Source organism: Arctopsyche grandis, chromosome 4 (assembly GCF_051622035.1).
Source record: "Arctopsyche grandis isolate Sample6627 chromosome 4, ASM5162203v2, whole genome shotgun sequence".
In the NCBI taxonomy this organism is placed as follows: domain Eukaryota; kingdom Metazoa; phylum Arthropoda; class Insecta; order Trichoptera; family Hydropsychidae; genus Arctopsyche; species Arctopsyche grandis.
In genome coordinates, this window is record NC_135358.1 from 22794560 (window position 1) to 22815285 (window position 20726).

General features: G+C 31.8%; 2 protein-coding genes across 2 annotated transcripts; one reads left to right on the forward strand and one right to left on the reverse strand.

The window, feature by feature from the left end:
- Positions 1 to 249: 249 nt before the first annotated feature.
- Positions 250 to 6848, forward strand: LOC143910707 (protein rolling stone-like). The gene is made up of 4 exons (XM_077429299.1): positions 250 to 987; positions 5272 to 5382; positions 5922 to 6114; positions 6210 to 6848. Exons 1-4 carry the CDS (start codon positions 672 to 674, stop codon positions 6421 to 6423), a joined length of 834 nt encoding a protein of 277 aa, XP_077285425.1. The 5' UTR covers positions 250 to 671; the 3' UTR covers positions 6424 to 6848.
- LOC143910706 (uncharacterized) lies at positions 6517 to 17693 on the reverse strand. Its single transcript, XM_077429298.1, has 11 exons — positions 17495 to 17693; positions 12507 to 12945; positions 11783 to 12069; positions 11370 to 11711; positions 11007 to 11287; positions 10733 to 10922; positions 10480 to 10660; positions 9768 to 9919; positions 9558 to 9685; positions 9315 to 9486; positions 6517 to 8566 (listed from the first exon to the last, which is right to left on the reverse strand). The coding sequence occupies exons 2-11, from the start codon at positions 12922 to 12924 to the stop codon at positions 8480 to 8482; spliced, it is 2238 nt and encodes a 745-aa protein (XP_077285424.1). The 5' UTR covers positions 12925 to 12945; positions 17495 to 17693; the 3' UTR covers positions 6517 to 8479.
- Positions 17694 to 20726: the final 3033 nt, after the last annotated feature.

The window sequence follows — 20726 nt, forward strand, 5'->3', positions numbered from 1 at the left end:
TCGAATTTTCGCATGATTACAAAACTTCATATATTGTTACTCGTACATAGATAAACTAAAAATTAATGTAAATTGAAATGTTTATCGTATGTATGAATACTATGCATACGTGTATATTGTTTTAATATTTTCATATTTATTTTTTAATATTATTTAGCATTTAATTTCGGATCAAAGTGTAAGATGTACATTGAAACACATGGTTTTTATTTACTTGTATGTATGTAAGTTTACGACCACTTAAATTTTAGTTCGGATCTATCTACACAACACCGTGTACATTAATACAAACATACAAACATACGTATTTACGGCAAGTTCCCAAACTGCGGATGAGAACTTTATTTTTATTCTTGTTTCAATTCCTTTTCAAAACCACCCGTTGAAATCAACGGGCACAGCACTATATAAGATTTAACGACCAATTTATTAATTTATTTCGAGTTAGATCGCCGTTCCACTATCTTGTAACTTAACTCGGTGACTTGATTGCGTTATACTACGTACATATGTATGTACTTACTCGTTTATAGTCGTTAAGTCGTCTTAAAACTTAATTATTAAATTTATCTATTATAAAAACTAATAATTGATTGATTGATTCGCCATTTTACTAAAATAAATCATTAGTTTGTGATTGTTTAAATTGTGTATTAAAAAACTGGGTAAAAATGAACTTGAAGAATCACCTTAATCTAAAAATGTTTTCGCTGGAGCACGACAACCCTTCGAGATTTGTTCAATGTCCATGGAAACAAAAAAATATAGTCAGCCTATCGTTCTTGGCCTACCGAGTGATCATAGCTCTAGTTGTGCTAGGAGTTTTAGCCTGGTCAATGATCACATATTGGAACAGCGGAAAATGGTTCATCTACCTTACCCACTGGACATTTTTGGCCTTGTCTCTCGAAATTTGTATTGGGGCCATTTTGGTATTACGAGCATACAGGAAAGAAACATCACTTATCCAGCATCACTCCTTAACGGGTAAGAATATTTTAAAACTCTAGTTTGAGTAATAATGTCAATTAATCTTAAATGAGAAAGAAAAATCATTCGACATTGTTTTGGAAAGTTATAAACTATGTATGTATGTATACTATTAACTATGCATGTATGTACATATGTATAATATTAATTATGCATGTACATATGTACGTATAATATTAACTATGTATTATATGTATATGCAAAAGATTATAATTTGTATTACGTTTTTTGGATTCGGTGTTATGTTAGGTTATATTGCCTACTAAAAAATATAAACAAATAAAAATGCATACATTATTAGTTTAATAAATATGCAAAAAAAAATTAGTCATAATGGTGTCAATAAATTTTCATAATAATTTGTTGATCAAATTTATTAATCGTAAAATTCGACAATTTGGTAGCTCGCATACTGAACAAACGATACATTTAACAGATGTGGTAATGTTTACCAAAGCGCTAAACGTCAAACGAATTATTTAATACTTATTTGAACACCTAAAGGTCTATCAAAAAAGATAAGACCTCCCAAATCCGAATTGATGCAATTATGTATTTACTTTATATTTACAATTGCTTGCGTATATATAATTTCAAAGTAAATATATACTTATCAATACTACATAGATATATCAATACTTAGTAACACGGTGTGAATTTGTATATAACTTATCAATACTACATACATATATCAATACTTAGTAACACAGTGAAGCTAGTAAAAGTATTGTAAAAATTACTGAAACATAATGTTTTCATGATTTCGAAAAATGTGCGTGTCTGTGTATTTAAGAGATTTTTACACCGTTAGTTTTATAGAACTGAAACTTAAATGCTTATCGATACGACATTAATTTTTTTCAAATTTTTAAGTTGACCATAAGTAGTACGTATTTTTTTTAAACAATATTTCATTGTTTTATTTTAACCTTTTAAATTATTTAAATCTTCTTGATGTTTCATGCTTATAATATTCATAATGATATTAAGTAATTTAAAAAAATGAACAAGATCAGTGATTTAGCTAATAATGATGAGGAAATGATTACATCCTTAAGTTGAATACGTAAAAAGTAAAAAAATATGCGTTTTTACTTGTTTTTTTTTTCTTTATAATATTATTATCCATAAATATGACACATTTAAGTGTAATGACTTGTGACACGTATTTTGGACATCTATTTTTGTCAATTTTAGTATTTGCATTTTGCATTTTAGCGCTGTCGGGCATTAAAAATGTTAAATTTTAGCGTCTATTTAGAATCTATTTTTATGAGAAGTTTAATTTGAAATAATAAACAATTTTGATGAATTTTAATAAAATTTATATACATGTATACAATTTAAAGACACTTTTTGAACCTTTTTTTTTGCTCTCTAGCTTTGTAGTTTGCCCTCTTTCCTGGAAAATAGCCCCAAAACTCCCATTTTTTGTTCCAAAAGCACGCTCCACCACTGAAGACTAATTATGAGTTTTGCCTCGTGTATGTAGTCTGAGTGCAGGGCGCTGTAGTTGGAGACGTTTCGCGCGCCTTTCTATGCCGTTTACTTTTATACTTTTGCTAAAAATGTACATATTATTTGCGGGAGCCCCGGGCCTTCTTCGAAAGCAGGGCACAGGTTATTTGCATACCCTTTCCCCCCTCTCGTCGGCCCTGGACACTACTGCATACATACATACATATATATTATTATAAGTCAATGCGCGGGCATCTAGATTATTCATAAGGTATGTAGATAACAAAATTTTATGATAATTATAATTTTTCAGTAATTATAATTAATTTAGTTAATTATAATTATAATTATATATAATAATTATAATTATAATTATAATTATAATTTTATACTTTAATTTAATAATTTAATAATTAAATTGGTAATTGTAATTATAATTTTTATGGTAATTATAATTATCATACCCTGTATAGATTTGTATTAATCTGTGTGTAAAAAAACAAATTTATTTTGTAGTTTCATACTTACAAGATGATGTCTCTTATAATCAGGACGTTAAAATGTTTGACAAGAAGTAGAGAAATTGGAAAATAGAATGAGCGCGACAATTTTTTCACGTTAAACTTATCTTTGTTTTAAAGTTACAATTACTAGTAATACTTAATCAAATTACAAAAATAATAATTATAAAACATAAAATAACGTTATATTAGCTCATCCGCTCGAAAATATTGTTTTTTATACGGATTTTTGAGAATCAGTTGTTTCAACCATCGGTCTGAACACCAGTTCTGGACGTATGCACTCTTCTTCGTCAACTTCAACATTATTTTGCTAATGAAAATATTTTTTTCATTTTTCATTGCCATAAAAAATATGTTTTTAAAAATATTATGAACGATTTTGTGCCGAACAAATATTGTAGCGTACATGTATTGAAAAATACGGAAAAGAAATTCAATTAAAAATTGACGTCAAAACTCGATGGAACAGCATGTTTTTCATGTTGCAGCGATTTTTTGAAGTTAAAAACTGTATTTTTAAGTCATTAATTGATGTGGATTCACTCGTTTCATTTGAAGAGAAAGAATTTCAATTGATTCATAATTTTGGCGCTTCTACTTTCTAAACTGTAAACATGTTTACACTTTGTTCAGCTTCAATATATCGATGAAAGATTCTAACTGATTCACCCGCAATTATATTCCTTAAGATCTGACACACAATGGGAAGCGAAAATAGCAAATGTCATGATGCTTTAATAATTTTATCTGAAACTGAAAGAAAGGATCTAGGTAGCTCATGAAGCAACCACATTAGCGGAACGATTAAAATATGTCGGTTTTCTTGTTTCATTAATTGTTTCGTACGATGTTATTTTTCAATTAAATTAATTTTTATTTCTTAGATACAACATTGGTGCCAATGAAAGAAATATTCAAACAGTTGAACAAATATTAAGAGACGAGAGGATTTAGTGTATTTTGTAAAAAATCTAACGGAAAGAGCCGATCTTCAAATTAAGCTCACCGCGAATTAAAAATCTGATATTATTAGTACCTATTAATTTAAAAGCCTTTCTTTCAAATAAAGTTCAAGGTAAAATTAATACACTCGTTGTATTAAAGTTTATAAAACAGCATGATTTACAAAAATTGTATCCGAACATGCGAATTTTGCTGACACTGCCTGAAACTGTATCGAGTGGTGAACGTAGTTTTTCGAAACTTAACTCATCACCGGTCTACCATGTCACAAAGTAGACTTTCCAGTTTTGAAACTCTATCTACTGAAAATGATATCGCTGAAAATCTTGATTTTTCAGATTTAATTATAGATTTTGCTCATAAAAAAGGCTTGGAAAGTTCACTTTTGAATTATCATTTTATTTATTTATGTTTAACTACAACTTGGGTTGGGAAATCTTGTTAACCACTTTGCTGCCAGTCCCAAGCCCGGAAAAAGAGGATGGTTAGCTATTTTTTTTTTAATTTTAAGGGCGCTAAGAAATACATAATTGCCTGATGGCGCTATAGGGTATAAGGCCGGCAATGGATATAAGCGGGTTAAGTAGCTAGGAAAAATGGACGAAAGAGCTGCTCAATTAATACCCAAGGGAGGGTAAACGGGTGCGGAGATGCAAGGGAGGTCATAAATGAGACGGTTTTGTTTAGAATAGAGAGGACTGCAGCGTGTTAGAGAAGCCTTCACCCATCAGTGGATGGTGAATAGCTTAATAGCTAAATTTAAAAAAGAAGGCAAATTTGTTTGATAAAATAATCGTGATATACATAGGTTTACATATGTTGGTAAATTAATTTATAAAATATGTACCTTAAATTTAAATATTCATCTGAGCATGTAAACTTGCGATGCGGTGCAAACGATCGACAAGCGCCAGACAGACTGAACCACAGATTAACGACACGTGTACCTTATGCGTGCGCACTGCTCACACTTACACTAAGCGAAATCTACCCGAAGTCCCGACATACCTAACCTGTATACGTTCTGTGCTTCTGATACTTTGGTTCCGAATTTTGCCTTATTAAACTCGCCAGAAAGATCCAACTCAATTTTAATAATTGCATTTGTGCACATCGAAAGGTTACTCGTCATCTGATGTGCAATCTATCATTCGTGAAGTCGAGAATTGCGTTTAAAGTAGCCATTCAGTCTGTCTGGCGAATGTCGATCGTTTGCACCAAACACCTTTAAATTGTATTAAAAGTATTGTAAATTGAATTATCAATTGTAAAAGATTGAAGTTTTAACGTTAATTTAATACGCATTATTAATTCGTTAATTTTTAACATTCTACAGATCATTCCAATATGATGCCAATATCATATAAACTTTACTGGATGATATACAACATGGTGCTGCCAAATGTGTTCTCTGTATCCATCGTTTATTGGATATTAGTTTATAACCGTAAGTTACATTCATAAAAAGTTATGTAAGTATATTAAATTTGCCCGCGAATGATCAGTAAAGAAGTCATGCTCGACATGCCTGTAATGCAGTTGACTTGTAGACTGGTCATGAGCATTGCAGGAGAATTTGAGCCTTATATTACAGCGATTTCAAATGTTTTAAAGTTCAAAATTGCTTCAATATATTACTGAATATATGTATATTTTTTGAATTTATTGAAGATTTTTTAGATTTATTTTAAGGTACATATGTATATCAAAAACAGCGAATTTTAGAATTTTAAAACAGTTAAAGTTGGAAAAGGCATTCATTTGAATGTTTTGTTTAAACACTTGATTTTTTCAGATACACTAAATTAGTTTGTTTGTATAAAAATTATAACTATACATATGTATATGAATATATAATATATATATTACTAATTCACAATATAAACTAAAACTTAAGAAAATAATTTCGCCTTTTCGTTAATAATTTTAATTTTTATTTTAATGTACATACATACTTCTAAACAACATAAATAATTATTTATTTAGCCGAAAACAAAACTTTGGACGGTCCCAAGTCGTTAAACTACATGATGCATGCAGGTAACTCAGTGGTAGCATTCCTCGAGTTGGTGTTCGCTGGACTTCCGTTTAGGGTACAGCATGTGGTGCATCCATTGGCTTTTGAAGCAATCTACATGTCCTTCAACTTTATTTACTGCTCCCTCGGAGGCACTGACCCGTAATTAAATAAATTTAAATGAAATTAATTCTACAATTTAATTGTGTTCTACAATTTATAACACCAAATTTGCACTATAATTATTATACTTTCAGCTTAGGGAAACCATGGGTGTATGAACAATTGAATTGGAGGGACGTTAAAAAGACTTCCTTGATGATTTTTCTCCGTGTATTGCTATTACTAATGCTGCATATCCTAATCGTAATACTAACTGGAATACGAAGCCGAATGGCAAGATGGTTCAGAGACGATCAAAAAAGTCAGACCAACAGTGTAGATAACGTTCCGATGATACCAATAAAATGATAACCAACTGAATTCCAAACCAAATTCTGCAGTACAAATAAATTATATTTTTAAATTATTAGATATGCATAAAAATAAAACATGACTTATTTTGAATCATATAGTATATTATACAATATAAATGTGGTTACTTCAAAATTACATATAATAATTGAAATAAATGTGAGATCACAAAAATACATTTATAAAATATTACAACACAAATTCTAAGATAACAAAGAATTTATTACTAATAAAATAATAAATGTGCGATAGAGGCTTTGACTATTTTGACACTGTCAATTTGGCCTCATTATTTAAAAACATATGTATTGTTATTAAATAAGAAATATACTTTGACTGGATTTTTTTTCTGAATGAATAGAATATTTTAACTGAAAAAAAATACATATTTTGATTTAACTCAAATGAGATTCAAACTATATTACAGAAAGTGTTATTTATTAGTATGTTTTTAAACATCGTTTTGAATTAAAATGCATACATAGCTCCAAAATCTGTCCCAAAAAAGGTTGTATGTACGAATAAATAACATTTAAGATTTTTAGGCTGTTGTAGTAAAAGAATAACTGATGAATAGTATTAAAAGTTCACATCTCTTTCTAGCCATTTTAAAACAAACGATTTCAGCAAAAAGCTATCAAATATATAAATTTAGTATTACATACTTCTAAATTAAATTGTTTTTTGAAAAATCAGTTCAAGATAATTGAAAAAATTTCGATATAAAGGAATTGGACGGAGAGGTCCATGACCATGAAATTGGAATTATTATTGCAGTACTTTTCAAATGTTTTTATAACATAAACATATAAGTAAATAGTATTTCAACTAAAAAAATAAAACAATATGAGAAAAATATTTTAAATACATAAAACAATTAAATTCTATGAATTTATATAAGACATAAATTTGGCTAAATAAAGCGAAGAAATATTGCAGCAAGCATTAAATCGTATTAATCTATAAAAAAATTATTTCTAAAGAAAAATAAACTAGCAATCAGTTACACAAGAAATAAAACTTGAAAACACAAAATTATTTACGCACATTCCAAATATTATATAAATATAAACAATCCATTTCATATTAGCGTGTAAAAATAAAATACAATATTAAATTAACAAGATAATACATTAAAGGATTTAATATAACAGACATCAATGTACAGACATCTTTACCATTTATTTCTTAACTATTATATTAAATAATTGTCTACACAAGTAGTCTTGATTGCTAAATGAGATAACAATACAAAAAAGTAGATGCACACTTTTGTAGATCAAATAATCACCGTTATCGTTTTTGAAACAATATAAATTTTAAATAAATATTTGTAATTGCCAAAAGATATACATTTATATGTATATTATATCACACAGCCCGTAAAGAGACGAGCAAACGTATTTATGCTTTGCATCCTACACGTTAAAAATTTAATAACAGTATATAAATAAGAATTTTTCCACATTGCAATTTTAAAACCAAAACATAAACAACTTTGTTTAACAAATGCATTTTCGAATCAACAATTTCGAACGTGATATTTTGCTACAATAAATGCGTATTGAATCTCAATCAATTGGTGTAATCTTATAAAATTTTATATTTAATATAATATATTTGTATAGTCAAAAGGGAATGTGTAATATTTTTAAGAGTAAATCGAGTGTATTTGTATGATGCATATAGTAAAAAATCATATTACATACATATATGCAACATACATACATATGCAAGTATGTCCATACGTACATACATATATGTACTATTTGAATGTACTATGAGTGATTACAAAGATTTTATGATAAATTATTTAACCTAATCAATTTAAAATCCTTTTTAATCCTATCAGATATACAGATTCACAAAATTACTAAACGACTCATATTTATTATTTTATAGAAAAAATAATTATACTAAATGAAAAAACTTAAAAGATATACAAATCCCTACATCGTATACAATAAGTATACATTTTCGTGTTTAAATTCAATATAAAAATATATAAATGGTCTCATTTTCACATAGTGAACATTTAAAATGCATATAAAATTCATTGAGTTGGATCCTCATTCAGCAGTAGCACTTGAAGTGTGGCATCCTCTTCGGCAGTGTACAACATACCATCCGATAACCCCTCCTAAAAACATACGAGTACTATTTTTCAGTCCGATAAAATTGGAATACTTCATAAAAAAATAACTACATATTGGCATTTATGTGAACTAACATATTTACGATCACTGTGATAGTAAATAGTCACTGTGATGTGAAAGTAGTCAACAGTGGCGGCTCGTCTGTGGGCTGTGGGGCTGCAGCCCCCCAGTTTAGTAAACATGCATGATATTTTTGTCGATCATATGGTCTGCGGGCTGCAGCCCTACTAGTTTAGTACATGCTATTTTTGTTTGCGTTTTATCACTGGTACGATCAAAAAGCTATGACAGCCCAATTCATCTTTGCTGCCCCCCCACTGGGAATTCTCACGAGCCGCCACTGGTAGTCAATACATATAAAATGTTTGAATTTGATGTATAAAACAAAAAAACCAACCCCATTGAAATTTATGAAACGATGACAAAGTTATAGAAGTTTTATGCGCGAACGCTTATGTACATTCACCGGGTACTGTATTTTTTCGCGCCATTATGTACTCCTCAAAACATAGCAATCTCTCCTAATAATAGCCACATTTAAAAAAAATTCCGATGTGACCAACCCATGACTTTATCTATGTATTTGAGGAATATCAGAAGGTCACAAAACAAAATTCGATATTGAATAGTACAGACACATTCACACATACCGGCAGCATTATGAAATACTAATAGCAATGACAGCATTTTACGTACTTTACGTACATAGATAAAGTAAAAAACGTAGCGAACCTGTAATAGTAATAGGTCACCAGATGACTCGAGAAGATCGGATTCTAATTCGGGCAAACTGGAAACAGTCGATTCTTCCACTTCCATAATCAATCCAACACCAACAGCTGAACCATCACCTTCTAAGCTCAATCCACCACAGACTAAAGGATTACCTTGTTTTTCCTCACAACTAAAATGTTTTAATTAATTAAAAAATAACAAAATATCAATTATTAAGTTCCAATTATTTAATTAATATACCTTCGTTGGTGTGGTAGTAATCCAGAGTTTTGAGGCAACAGAGGTATCAGAAGATCCCGCGAAATATCCGGAGACCAAGGCACATGTGTTCTGGCACTTCGGAGTGATAGCAAATCGTCTTCACATGTCTAATATCATTTTTTTTTTAATATAATTTAATAGTACAATAGTTAAAAGTATTGAATAATAATTCCAATATGAATTCTTTACCCCCATCGAAATGAAATCAATAGAAGAATCGCCTAATATAGGAATATTTTCAATTGCTTTAATTTGTTCAGTCTTGTTTCTGGAACTGATGCCGTGTTCTCGCTTTTTATGCACATATACAGAACTCTTGTTAGAAAATTTCTGTTCACAACCTGTCAACCAAATCAAATTGTTAATTTCATACGTTTTTATTCAAATTTTCTATTTCCTAAGATTATAAATTTGAAGTTGTATTAAAATAAGGTATTTTAAAACAAAGTCGATCAAAATAAATGATAATACATAATCAAAAACAATCAAATTCAATATTGCATCAATAATTGAATTTTATAAATAAGTCATTTTTTTATTATTCTATGCCCCTAAAAGACAAATTTATTTGTCACTGAAAGACAAACTAGTCAATATAGTCTTTAAAAAAAAAACCAGTCGAAATCTTAGTTTGGCAAGAATAGCATTTGGTAAAGAGAACAAGCTGTTCCCCTTGTATCCTGCTCGCGCACACTTACGTAAGGCTGTACGACAACAACAGAGAGCATTTGACGGCACGCCACTGATACATATATGTATACATGATATAAGTTACAGTTCATATGAAATATCTAGCTTGATCTTATACAAAAAAAGGTCAATCAAACTCAAACTATCAAATAATTTATAGCAGTATGCATAGGATAATTTAAATAATTCACATAACATATTTTGAAATAACCTGGATAATCACACTGATGATTTCGCTGCTGCATATGACGAGGCAGATGCTCCTTCAGATGTTCTGGACGCAAAAAAGCACTGTTGCAAACCGTACAAACGTATCGCCGTTCAGTATTGCTGGAGTGTGCGCGAGCATGCCTCGCCAATTTACTCGATGATGAGAAAGCCCAATTGCATGACTGAAACATTAAATTATCGTATTAACTCTGCACACACTAGCGTCAGCCATTAATCGTGAAGGAATAAATTACCGGGTATGTGCAACAGTACGGTTTATCACCAGTATGTGATCTTATGTGATAGCGCAACTGAGACGGCAAAGTAAATCGTCGTCCACAACCAGGCCAAGGGCAAATAGGTTCACCTGGAGCATCTACATGCACTCGAGCATGAATTGTCATTCCTATACTCCACCAGAATCTCTTTCCGCACGATCCACAACTAAAAAAAAGTGGCATGATACAAATACGAATAATAAAAAAAACGATAGCTGATTATGGGTAAGTTATAATTCTGAATTTAAACCTATGCATAGCTTGTTGAATGGTGTGATCTTCTTCGAGGTGAGCTTCGACACTAGCACGGAGAGGAAACGTTAATGTGCAGTCTCGTGCCGGACAGGCTATTTCTTCTTGTTTGTCGTGCGTTTTTAAATGTGCCGACAGATTGTACTTTGTGCTGAAAGTTTTTTGACACCCTGAATATGTACACATGTGAGTTGTTCTGTCGTGTACCTTGTGTACGTTTAAATGTTTCTTCAATTTGTGCAAAAAACGGAATGCCCAGCTGCAGCCTTCGTGTTTACACTACATATGGTAATACGAAAAATTGATACAAAGTAATTGAATAAACATTCAACAAAAAAAAAAATATATAAAAAACAATTACTTTGAATGGGCGAAGATCATAATGCATGAGTATGTGATTTTTTAGTACATTAGGCGCTTTAAATAGTAGATTGCAATCATTTTGAGGGCAAAGCCAACGACGACCGCCATCAGGTTGTTGGACTGAAACTATTTGTTTTTCTGTGATGCCGACCGAAGCAAGAGCAGCATCGATCACATGACGGGGTTCTTCGGTGTCACCGTCTTCGAAAGTAATGATAGAAGAAACTATTTGGGATAACTTATCAACTTTTGGATTCTCCTTTTGCCCGTGTGTGATTTCACAGTGTTGCTTCAACAGATTCTCACTGACAAATTCCTGCAAACAGCCACTAAATTCGCACTGGAAACAAAAATTTATTAACAATAGCATTTTATCCAATCTCACATTTTACCTAAAAGTTTAAAATTTACCTTATAAGATTCGAGATCAAAATGAGTAAGTATATGAATGTATAAATCGGATTTTTCATTGTATAATTTGTTACAATTGAGTATTGGACAAAACCAATAATGTTCTTGTTCAGCACCTTCACCCAGTAAAAGTTGACCAACACTAAAATTGTCAGCTTCGAGCGCTGCTAAAATCTGGTCTCGGCTTAGTCCATTTAACATATTCACGTCGTTTTCACCATTAAAGAGTTCGTCATCAAGTAAATCAGCACCCACCAATGTTTCGTCATTATCGTTGCTTAAAATGTCTTAAATTGAAGAAAAAAAACATCAAATGTTATAAACACACAAATATTACGATAAAATGCAAAACATTATCAAAAGTTATCCACCAAATATATTATCAAAATCCAGCTTAGATTTTTTAAATTTTCGTACAAAATTAATTGTACGAAAGTTCAACAAGAATGTTAACCACTTAAGAGTCGATGGGATACTGCAAAGATGCAGTGAGATGTGTTGACTATTTTTTCCCACAAGTTTGCAATGTATAAAACGACCTCCCTTATTCAAACTACACAAAGGGCAGGTCATTCAATGAATGGAAACTGGTTTTAAGCAGTCGCGAGCAAGTACAACTGCTTGTGCAAGCAAAATATAGCAAACCATTACCTGCAATCCTCACCCCTAAAACATTCTCAAGGTTACATAACATTACAACACAATAAAATTGAATAACACTCACCGTTAATAACAGATTTAAGCATATCATCCACTTCTTCGACGATAGGCAAATTGAGATTTTTAGGCTCGATCAATGGAGCGACAAACGTGTCGACAGCATCGCAATTGGAATTATTATCAGATGATGTCCTTCGTTTATTGCACATGTAAGTGTCAAGTATGATTTTTTGCGATGGCTTCCGCACCCGTGGACCATCTCTGTTCTCTCTGTTCCCCGTCTCACGTTTCAATCTATCTACATTTGCGTCGACAATGGCTAGCTCAGGCATATGCAAGCTCTCCGGCAGTGACTGAGATTTGTCACTCTCGGAGATGGGGTTTGAAGGGCGAAAACATGATTTTCGCCGCAGTATATTTGGCTTTCTGATATCAGCCGCCGAGATAAAGGCGGTTCTCTTGGCATTTTTTGAATTCTGCATTGTGATTGATTAACTAAAAATCTGAATAAGAAAAGAAACATAATTTATTTTAATATTTCATATATTATTAACAAGTGAATAATGCTTATGATAATAAAAATATGAACAGTATAAAAAAAGTTTAAATTATGTTAATGTATAAAAAATTAATAAATATGTACATATGTAGAAAAAAAAATGTACAGAAAAAATCACAATTCAAATTTTTATTACATCAATCTTGAATAAAATTTGTGACGCATTGGAGTAACCTGTCAGGTCACAGCAGTCATTAATTTGTTATTTTTTTAATTAATTTATTATTTATTATAGTATATAAAATATTGTTTTATTTTTTTTTTCAATGTTTTTTTGCACCGTATTAAAACGATTTTTGCCAGGAACATCTCTTATGCATAGGCAAGGGCCAAATTGTGGCAAACCGAAGAAAAAAAAATTAAAATAAATTATAATCGTAAACATTATATTCCGTTTATATTTATATTACTCTGTACTAAAAAAAGTATCAACTATTTCAAATTAAGTAACTTATTGACAGTTTTGCTATGAAATATCCAAGCATAACTTTATATTGAGAATTATAGTCAGATCACACTTTTGCTTTTAAAATTGAACTACATATAACTGTAATACTGTAAGTTAAAAAAAAAACAATATACTCTACATCAGGCTTGGGCAAACTTTTCGAATAAAGTGCCGCATTAGGAATTAAAAATGAACGTTGAGCCGCAAGTAAAATACTGGCTTACCTCGATAAAAAAAACGAAACGCACAAGAATATTCGAAATATGATTTTTCTAAGTGGAATTTTATTTAATTCTCATATAAAGATAATTTAATATATTATCCCTATTAATTCAATTCAGATTCGTGTAAATGCGAGTAAATACTAGTACGAGCTTTTTGCTCGCAATTTTACCGATTTAAAGTTCAGCACACTTCCAATTAACCCTTTTAAACGAAAACAAAAACTAGTGTGGTCAGAAAACTATCCCAATAAACATGTTTCAATAGAAAAAACTCAATATAAAATAGTATTAACAGTGGGAAAAAATCCCAAGTGAAAATCCCAATAAAAAGATATAGAAAAATCGCGCGATTTAAAAAACACATGTATATCTCCGAATCTATAAGAAAAGTCATATCTCGTCTCTGTACCATTTTTCGTGTCGAACAGTGTAACCAACAATTTGGTGGGCCGCACAAAAACTCGAATCGCGCCGCAGTTTTCCTAGGCCTGCTCTACATGAATATTTATTTGAGGAAAGATACAAGGTATTTGAATTTAAATAATAAATGAAAAAATGTTAGGTTATCATTTAATTATTTATTCACAAATATTAACAGTCCCTGGACAGCGAATTACTACCACTTGAAAAATTTCACATTTATTGTCATATTTTCATAGTAGGATCTTCAAATAAAAGTAGATTTATAATTTTCTCTTACTGTTATATTTTATTAATAAAAACACAATTAAATACAAAGGGATTAATATTTAGTGGGTTCACCCCGATTATGTTTGTAAACAAAGAGCACTACGACTAGGCATGCTTTCGATACAAGATAAAATTTTTTTACACCAGGGTCTCTCTGCCACACAAAGTATTTTCTTTAAGGGATGATATGAGCCATTATATTTGAAGGTGGCGGAAGTCCAATTTTCAGTTCCAAAAACACTTTCTGTTCGACTTAATTCAGAAATTGTTATCACTTTTTTTAATTCGACATTGCCAGAATCTTGGAAAAGCAGAATAAACATATTATAGGCCACCAGTATTTTTTACTTATATATATTGTAAAACGCAAAACACTATATTTAATGTTTTGTGAGATATTTCTCGAAATTAAGAAAAGTGGACTTATGCCACTTTCAATTATAACGGCTCATATATTGGAACAAGGAAGTATATTTATATCGGATGTTATGTGTTGCCAGACATTTTTAATGGAATTTAGGTTGGGAGAATTGCCTGGCAAGGGAAGGAGGGGTATTTTATGGTCAGTTAAGATTTTTTTAACAACTTTCGCAGTGTGACAGGGAGTTTTGTCTTGCATGAAGTGAAAACAAACTTCATTATCAATTTCATCCTGTGTCAAGGGTAAAAAAGTGTCTTTTAACACCTTTACGTAGTGTTCTTTAAAGGTGTATATATACCTTTATGTAGTGTTCGTTAACATTGAAAAAATCATGGAACAAAATTTTGAAAACGCCATTAGTATGTTCCAGTAACGCTATATATGTATATAAGTGATATTGGAGATATTACGGGAGCAATAGCACAACTTTCAACATGTGGTGAATGTGACGATGTCATCGAGTGGTTAAATTGCTACCTCAGAGGAAGATGAAGAAAACGATGGGAAAATTTGCGAGGGGGATATCGGTTTTACACATTCTGAAGCTTTTCAGTGCAGATATTGTCATGAAGTGGTTTGAGAGCCAAGAAGAATGTAACTTGAAACAACTTCATGTTATTATATACAAGTGGTTTAACCCGGCTATGCTCGGTATTTGTAATATAAACCGCTTAAACATGGTTAATCCAATATTAAACATTCCTTTGTTTTTTTACTAAATTTATTTGAATCGAAAAAAAAAATAGTATTCGATGATCGTCATAGTAACTTTAATTTGTTTTCGATGCTTCCATCCAAAAGTCTATTTCGAAATTATACTAGTGGTTTTACCCAGCTTCGCTCGGTATTTATAATATAAACTGCTTAACCGTTTGCCCACGGCCATCTTCTATGGAAGTTTTGGGCGACAAGTCTGTAGCGCGGCTGTCTTCCATAGAATTTCTAAACTTTGCGCGGGATTTTGAGGCTTATATGCGCCTATTTCAACTGTTTTAAGGTTCAGAATTGGTTGAATATATTACTGAGAGTTGAATGCCATCTATTCAATTTGCTTAAAATGAATATATACCAGTCAAAATTAGTTTTTTTTGGAACCATACTGAAACCTCGTTTACGTGACGTCACGTCTTCATACAATTGAGACGATACGTCTCAATTGTATGAAGAATGATTATTTGACAATTAAGCCAAAACTACGAGATATATTATGTATTTTATTGTTTAAATACATAATATATATTTTATTGTATTCTAGTCTAGAAATTTGAAAAAATCGATTTTTTTTTGTTTCATATTTTTATATTTAAGAATATGTCCTTAAGAGGATTTTTCAAAATTCAAATTATTTTCGGAGATTTAGTTGTTTTAGTGACGTGGCATCCAACCGGCGCGTAACGTTACCCGAAACTTTAAACGCGTTTTTCTCGAAACTACTTTTTCCAACGAGTTTGACATGATATCTAAAGTTCTAAGGGACCAATTAACTTAAAATTTGGTGTGGTTCTTTTTTATATATCCCTCTATGGTCCGTACCAGAATTATGTAAAAATTTTGTTGTTTAATATTTTTAAAAAATTCAAAACTGAAAAAAAGGCCAAAAAATAAACAGTTGTCATTTCGCGAAAAATTTTTTTTTATTTTTTTCCGTGGTACGGACCATAGCGACACTCTTATTAATTAAGAATCTTTTTTTTTTTTTCGGATGACTAGAGGGTTGAAATCATGTCAAGATGGAGGCACCCTTTTTTTTACCTCCCCCACTTTACCAGCCTGTAATTTTTTCAATTTTTAATGTTTTTTTTTCAATTTTTTATGTATTATTGAAATATTAATAAACATATAGTAAAAAAATGCATAGCAAAAATGTTTTTAGTTTTTTTTATTGAATTTTAAAAAACGCCCAAAATTTGTCCCTCTAGACTAGAATAACCCCTTAAAATAATACTTGTGTTAATTAACATATCTGGTTACTTGAGTAAATATTAAAATCTGTATTTAAGGTCGAAAACTCGATTGCCAAATTCGTACAGGGCTTGTTCGCTATATTTAATGCCACGGGCAAAGGGTTACACATGGCTAATCTAATAGTAAACATTTTATTAAATTTATTTGAATATTCATTTGTTTTTTTTTTATTAAAGTTAACGTCAAGGATCCTACGAACCAAAGCTTACATACATATAAGGTCCCTTTCGATATTATATACCAGAAGATGTTTATGTCAACGTTTAAAAATTATTCATACTGAATGTACTCGTCTTTTTTTTCGATTATCCGGAATACCTTCATCCCCAATTAGTCCGGATAATCGAGGTTCTACCGTATACAATTGGTGCAAAGGCAATGGCCGAAAATCGCCTAAGCTGTACCATATTGTTGGCAATAGCTTGTTTATTTGTGTATTGTTGGCGGTTCAATTGACGATCACCGTGAGGTTGGCATCAATGCGAATCTGACAGATGCTAGGTTAGCCGGCCGGCCCATAAAAGCGACACATGACATATGACATTATGATCCGGCACTAAAGCTTTCGTCGATGAAAACAAAGGAATAAGGGGTGGGGTAGATCATGATACGGGTATGGTTATGGATATGGATATGGATCTATTATTGATAGGTACATGGATTCGTATGGGGAAGCAAAGAAGCGAGCGTATGGAGAAGGTAGATTGAAGGCTCCACTGACATTGACACTGACACTGGCACTGACCGGTGTGACGGCTCTGGACGACGCATGGTCGCTCAACGGAACGGGCTGAAAAGCGGGGTTCGGGTGAGGGGCGAGACGGGGCGGGGCGGGGCGGGGTGCGGGGCGGCCGTCGTGGGGCGAAGGCGGGGGCGCCGAACGCCTGCGCCCGCCGCGCCCGCTGCCACTTCCACACGCACACACACACACACGATCGAACGACAGACGCGCTTCGAAAACACATTTCCACGGCCATACTCGTCAATGCTGTCAAATTCGGTAAACAGATTATTGCGCAAATTGCGATCGCGCGCACGACAATCGGAATATCTGGCATTCGAGTTCTCGTTAGTACAATATTTCGCGTGGGTGGCTTTCGATTGATGGAAACTTTGGGTGCTGGATGTTCCGTGATCGAGATTTTAGTGACGTGTGCGAGATCGCTTTTTGCGGAATAATCGGTGGCCATCAAATTCATATTTCACTCACAAAATACTGTATTTGTCTCTAGTTGGTATACCGCCCCTATGGTTTTGACCCGGAGTCTCCAGGTTTAAGCTAATTGTACCCGGCAGTGGCGTAGCCAGGATTTTTTCAAGGGGGGGGTTTTGACAGGAAAAAAGGCAAGATAATTTATATTTAATTAATATAAAATCACAACATATAAACATAAAGTAAAGCTAATTGCTAACTGAAGTGTATGATACAATCGACCGATCAATTGCAACAGGAGTGGGATATTTTGCCGCCGACTGCGCTCCGCCAAGAGGGGGTCCAGACCCCCCGGACCCCCCCCCCTTCGTTACGCCACTGGTACCCGGGCTTCGGGTTTGTATTAAATTCCTCACAAAATTATAAAAACAAATAAAATCGTATATTAGAAATTCATTGGTAATTGCAACTACCATGTAATTTCATAATGCAGCCAGACACGCATGTACAGCATTGTGTCTCGATGCTGAAAACTTGGTATTGAAAATATATGCTGAATTTTCTGTTGGCTCTAAAAGGGTAAACATTGCTTTGATTTTTTGGAATTGGAATATGGAAATCAGTGGCGGAACTTGGGGGTAGCAGACCCCGCAGTGTGCGGGGGTGGTCCGCAGAGGGGGGTCCAAAAAAACCGAAACGCGAGGATGTGCTTAGAATCCAAAAAAATATGAACCGTTTTGAATTTACATTTTCATGCATCCTTTTAACTAAAATAATATCTAAAATAAATGAAGCATCAATATTATTATAAAAAACTGATATTGATATTATTATCGCAGTAAATTCTTTAGAATCAGCCATAAGTAATTTAAAAATATATAGAAATGTGTATGAATCAGCTAAAGTTGAAGCAATGGAGATGAAGTGGAAAATTAAACCAACCTTCGAAGACAAGCGAAGAAAATTTGCTATTCAATAAATTCACTTAATGGTTAAATTTTATTCAAAGATTGATACAAATCATTCGAATCGTTTCAGTATAGGTTTTCTTTTGTTTTCGGAATTCATAATCTCAATTCTTATACCTCATAATTTATACCTCAGTGGTGGCCACGAAGGCATTTTTCGTTCATCTAATATATAATTTCGAAAGAGACTTTGCATATACGTATGTAACATTGGTTGGTTGGTTGGTTGGGAGCAACACATTCGATTTTCGATTCAAAGGATTCGAAGTCCCCAGGGGCACCGCAGGGGGCGAAGCCCTACCCAATTTCTCTTCGGATTCTGGTATAAATATAATTTCGAAAGAGTATATATGTTTGTTTATACGTGAGAGTCAATTTAATAAAAAAAAAACAAATGAGTATTCAAATAAATTTATATAAAATAAAACTATTCAAATAAATTTAATACAATGTTTACTATTAGATTAGTCATGTTTAAGCGATTTATATTATAAATACCGAGCGAAGCCGGGTAAAGCCACTAGTAGTCTATATTTTGGGCGTGAACCTTTTTTTTCGACTAATAAATTACGAATACCAGTCAAGAAATTTATATTGTTTTCGCATATTTTAAAAGAAATAACTGCAATGAATACTTATTGTACTTATTGAATGAAATAACTAAATACTTTTCTCTGTAAGCAAGACATTATTTAGCTGCAGCAGAGGTTTTTATTTTATTTGACAATAATACTCCCAAAGGAGCCGAATAGTTTAAAACAGGAAATAATGTTATTATTATGTTTATTGATGTCGTTAAATGTATATAAGTGCAAGCCTAAATACAAAAGTGGTATAAACCTCCCCGACATAGAGAAAAAGAAACGACGAATCTCATCTAATATACAAATTCGAAAGATACTTTATAACTATGTATGTATCTAAGGTTTATTGGGAACATCGAAAACAATCGTTGAATATTATTTTGTTTCGATCTAGTCAAAACAACCGGGTGAAACCACTAGAAAATATTGACATTGTTATTAATTTATTTTATTACAATACATAGTACTTTATTTATTTTATTGTGATTTATTTTCTTAAAACACATATCATATTTTGTATTGAAAACTCCTGTCTACTACATCTATAGATAAAAAAAAGTAAAATAGGCCAATAGAATAATACTGGAAAAATGAACTACGCCCGAAAAAATCCAGCATTGCGACCACCGAAGTACTTACATATGTATATATATATATGTACATATATAGGTTTTTCATTTCAAATTAAACCTTTTTCGTTTCAAATTGACTCTTTTTTTCATTTCAAATTGACATTGAAAAAGGGTCAATTTGGAATGAAAAACCTGCACCAAGCAGTACTGCTTCAGCGCAACGTATATTTTCTGCTCTAAATAAGATAAATATTCGTGAATTCAGAAGTATACGATGTTATATAAAAACTTACTAATTGACTTGAAACTGAAATATATTTACATATGTACATGAAAAAAATATTTATCATAAACAAAGAATCGAACTGAAGTATAAACAGAATAAATTTACATTTTGTTTTTTAATAAAATTGTAGGTACATTTTAAAGAAAATTTTGTTTCATACACAGCACACCGATGTTAGCAAAAGTACTTCAGCCACGACATTCTTTCAAAAGCACCTTCATCTGTATACAAGTACATATACATTCGTTTTCATTAAAATTTTTAAAACTAGCACACTATTGAATCAAATCAGAAAACTAAATATATTCACCTACTAACCCTCAGCGTCCAATTATCCCAACACGAATCGTTATAACTGCAAAGGAATTGAATTAGTGTTATGTTAAACCGTAGAGTCAATTCGATAGCATACAT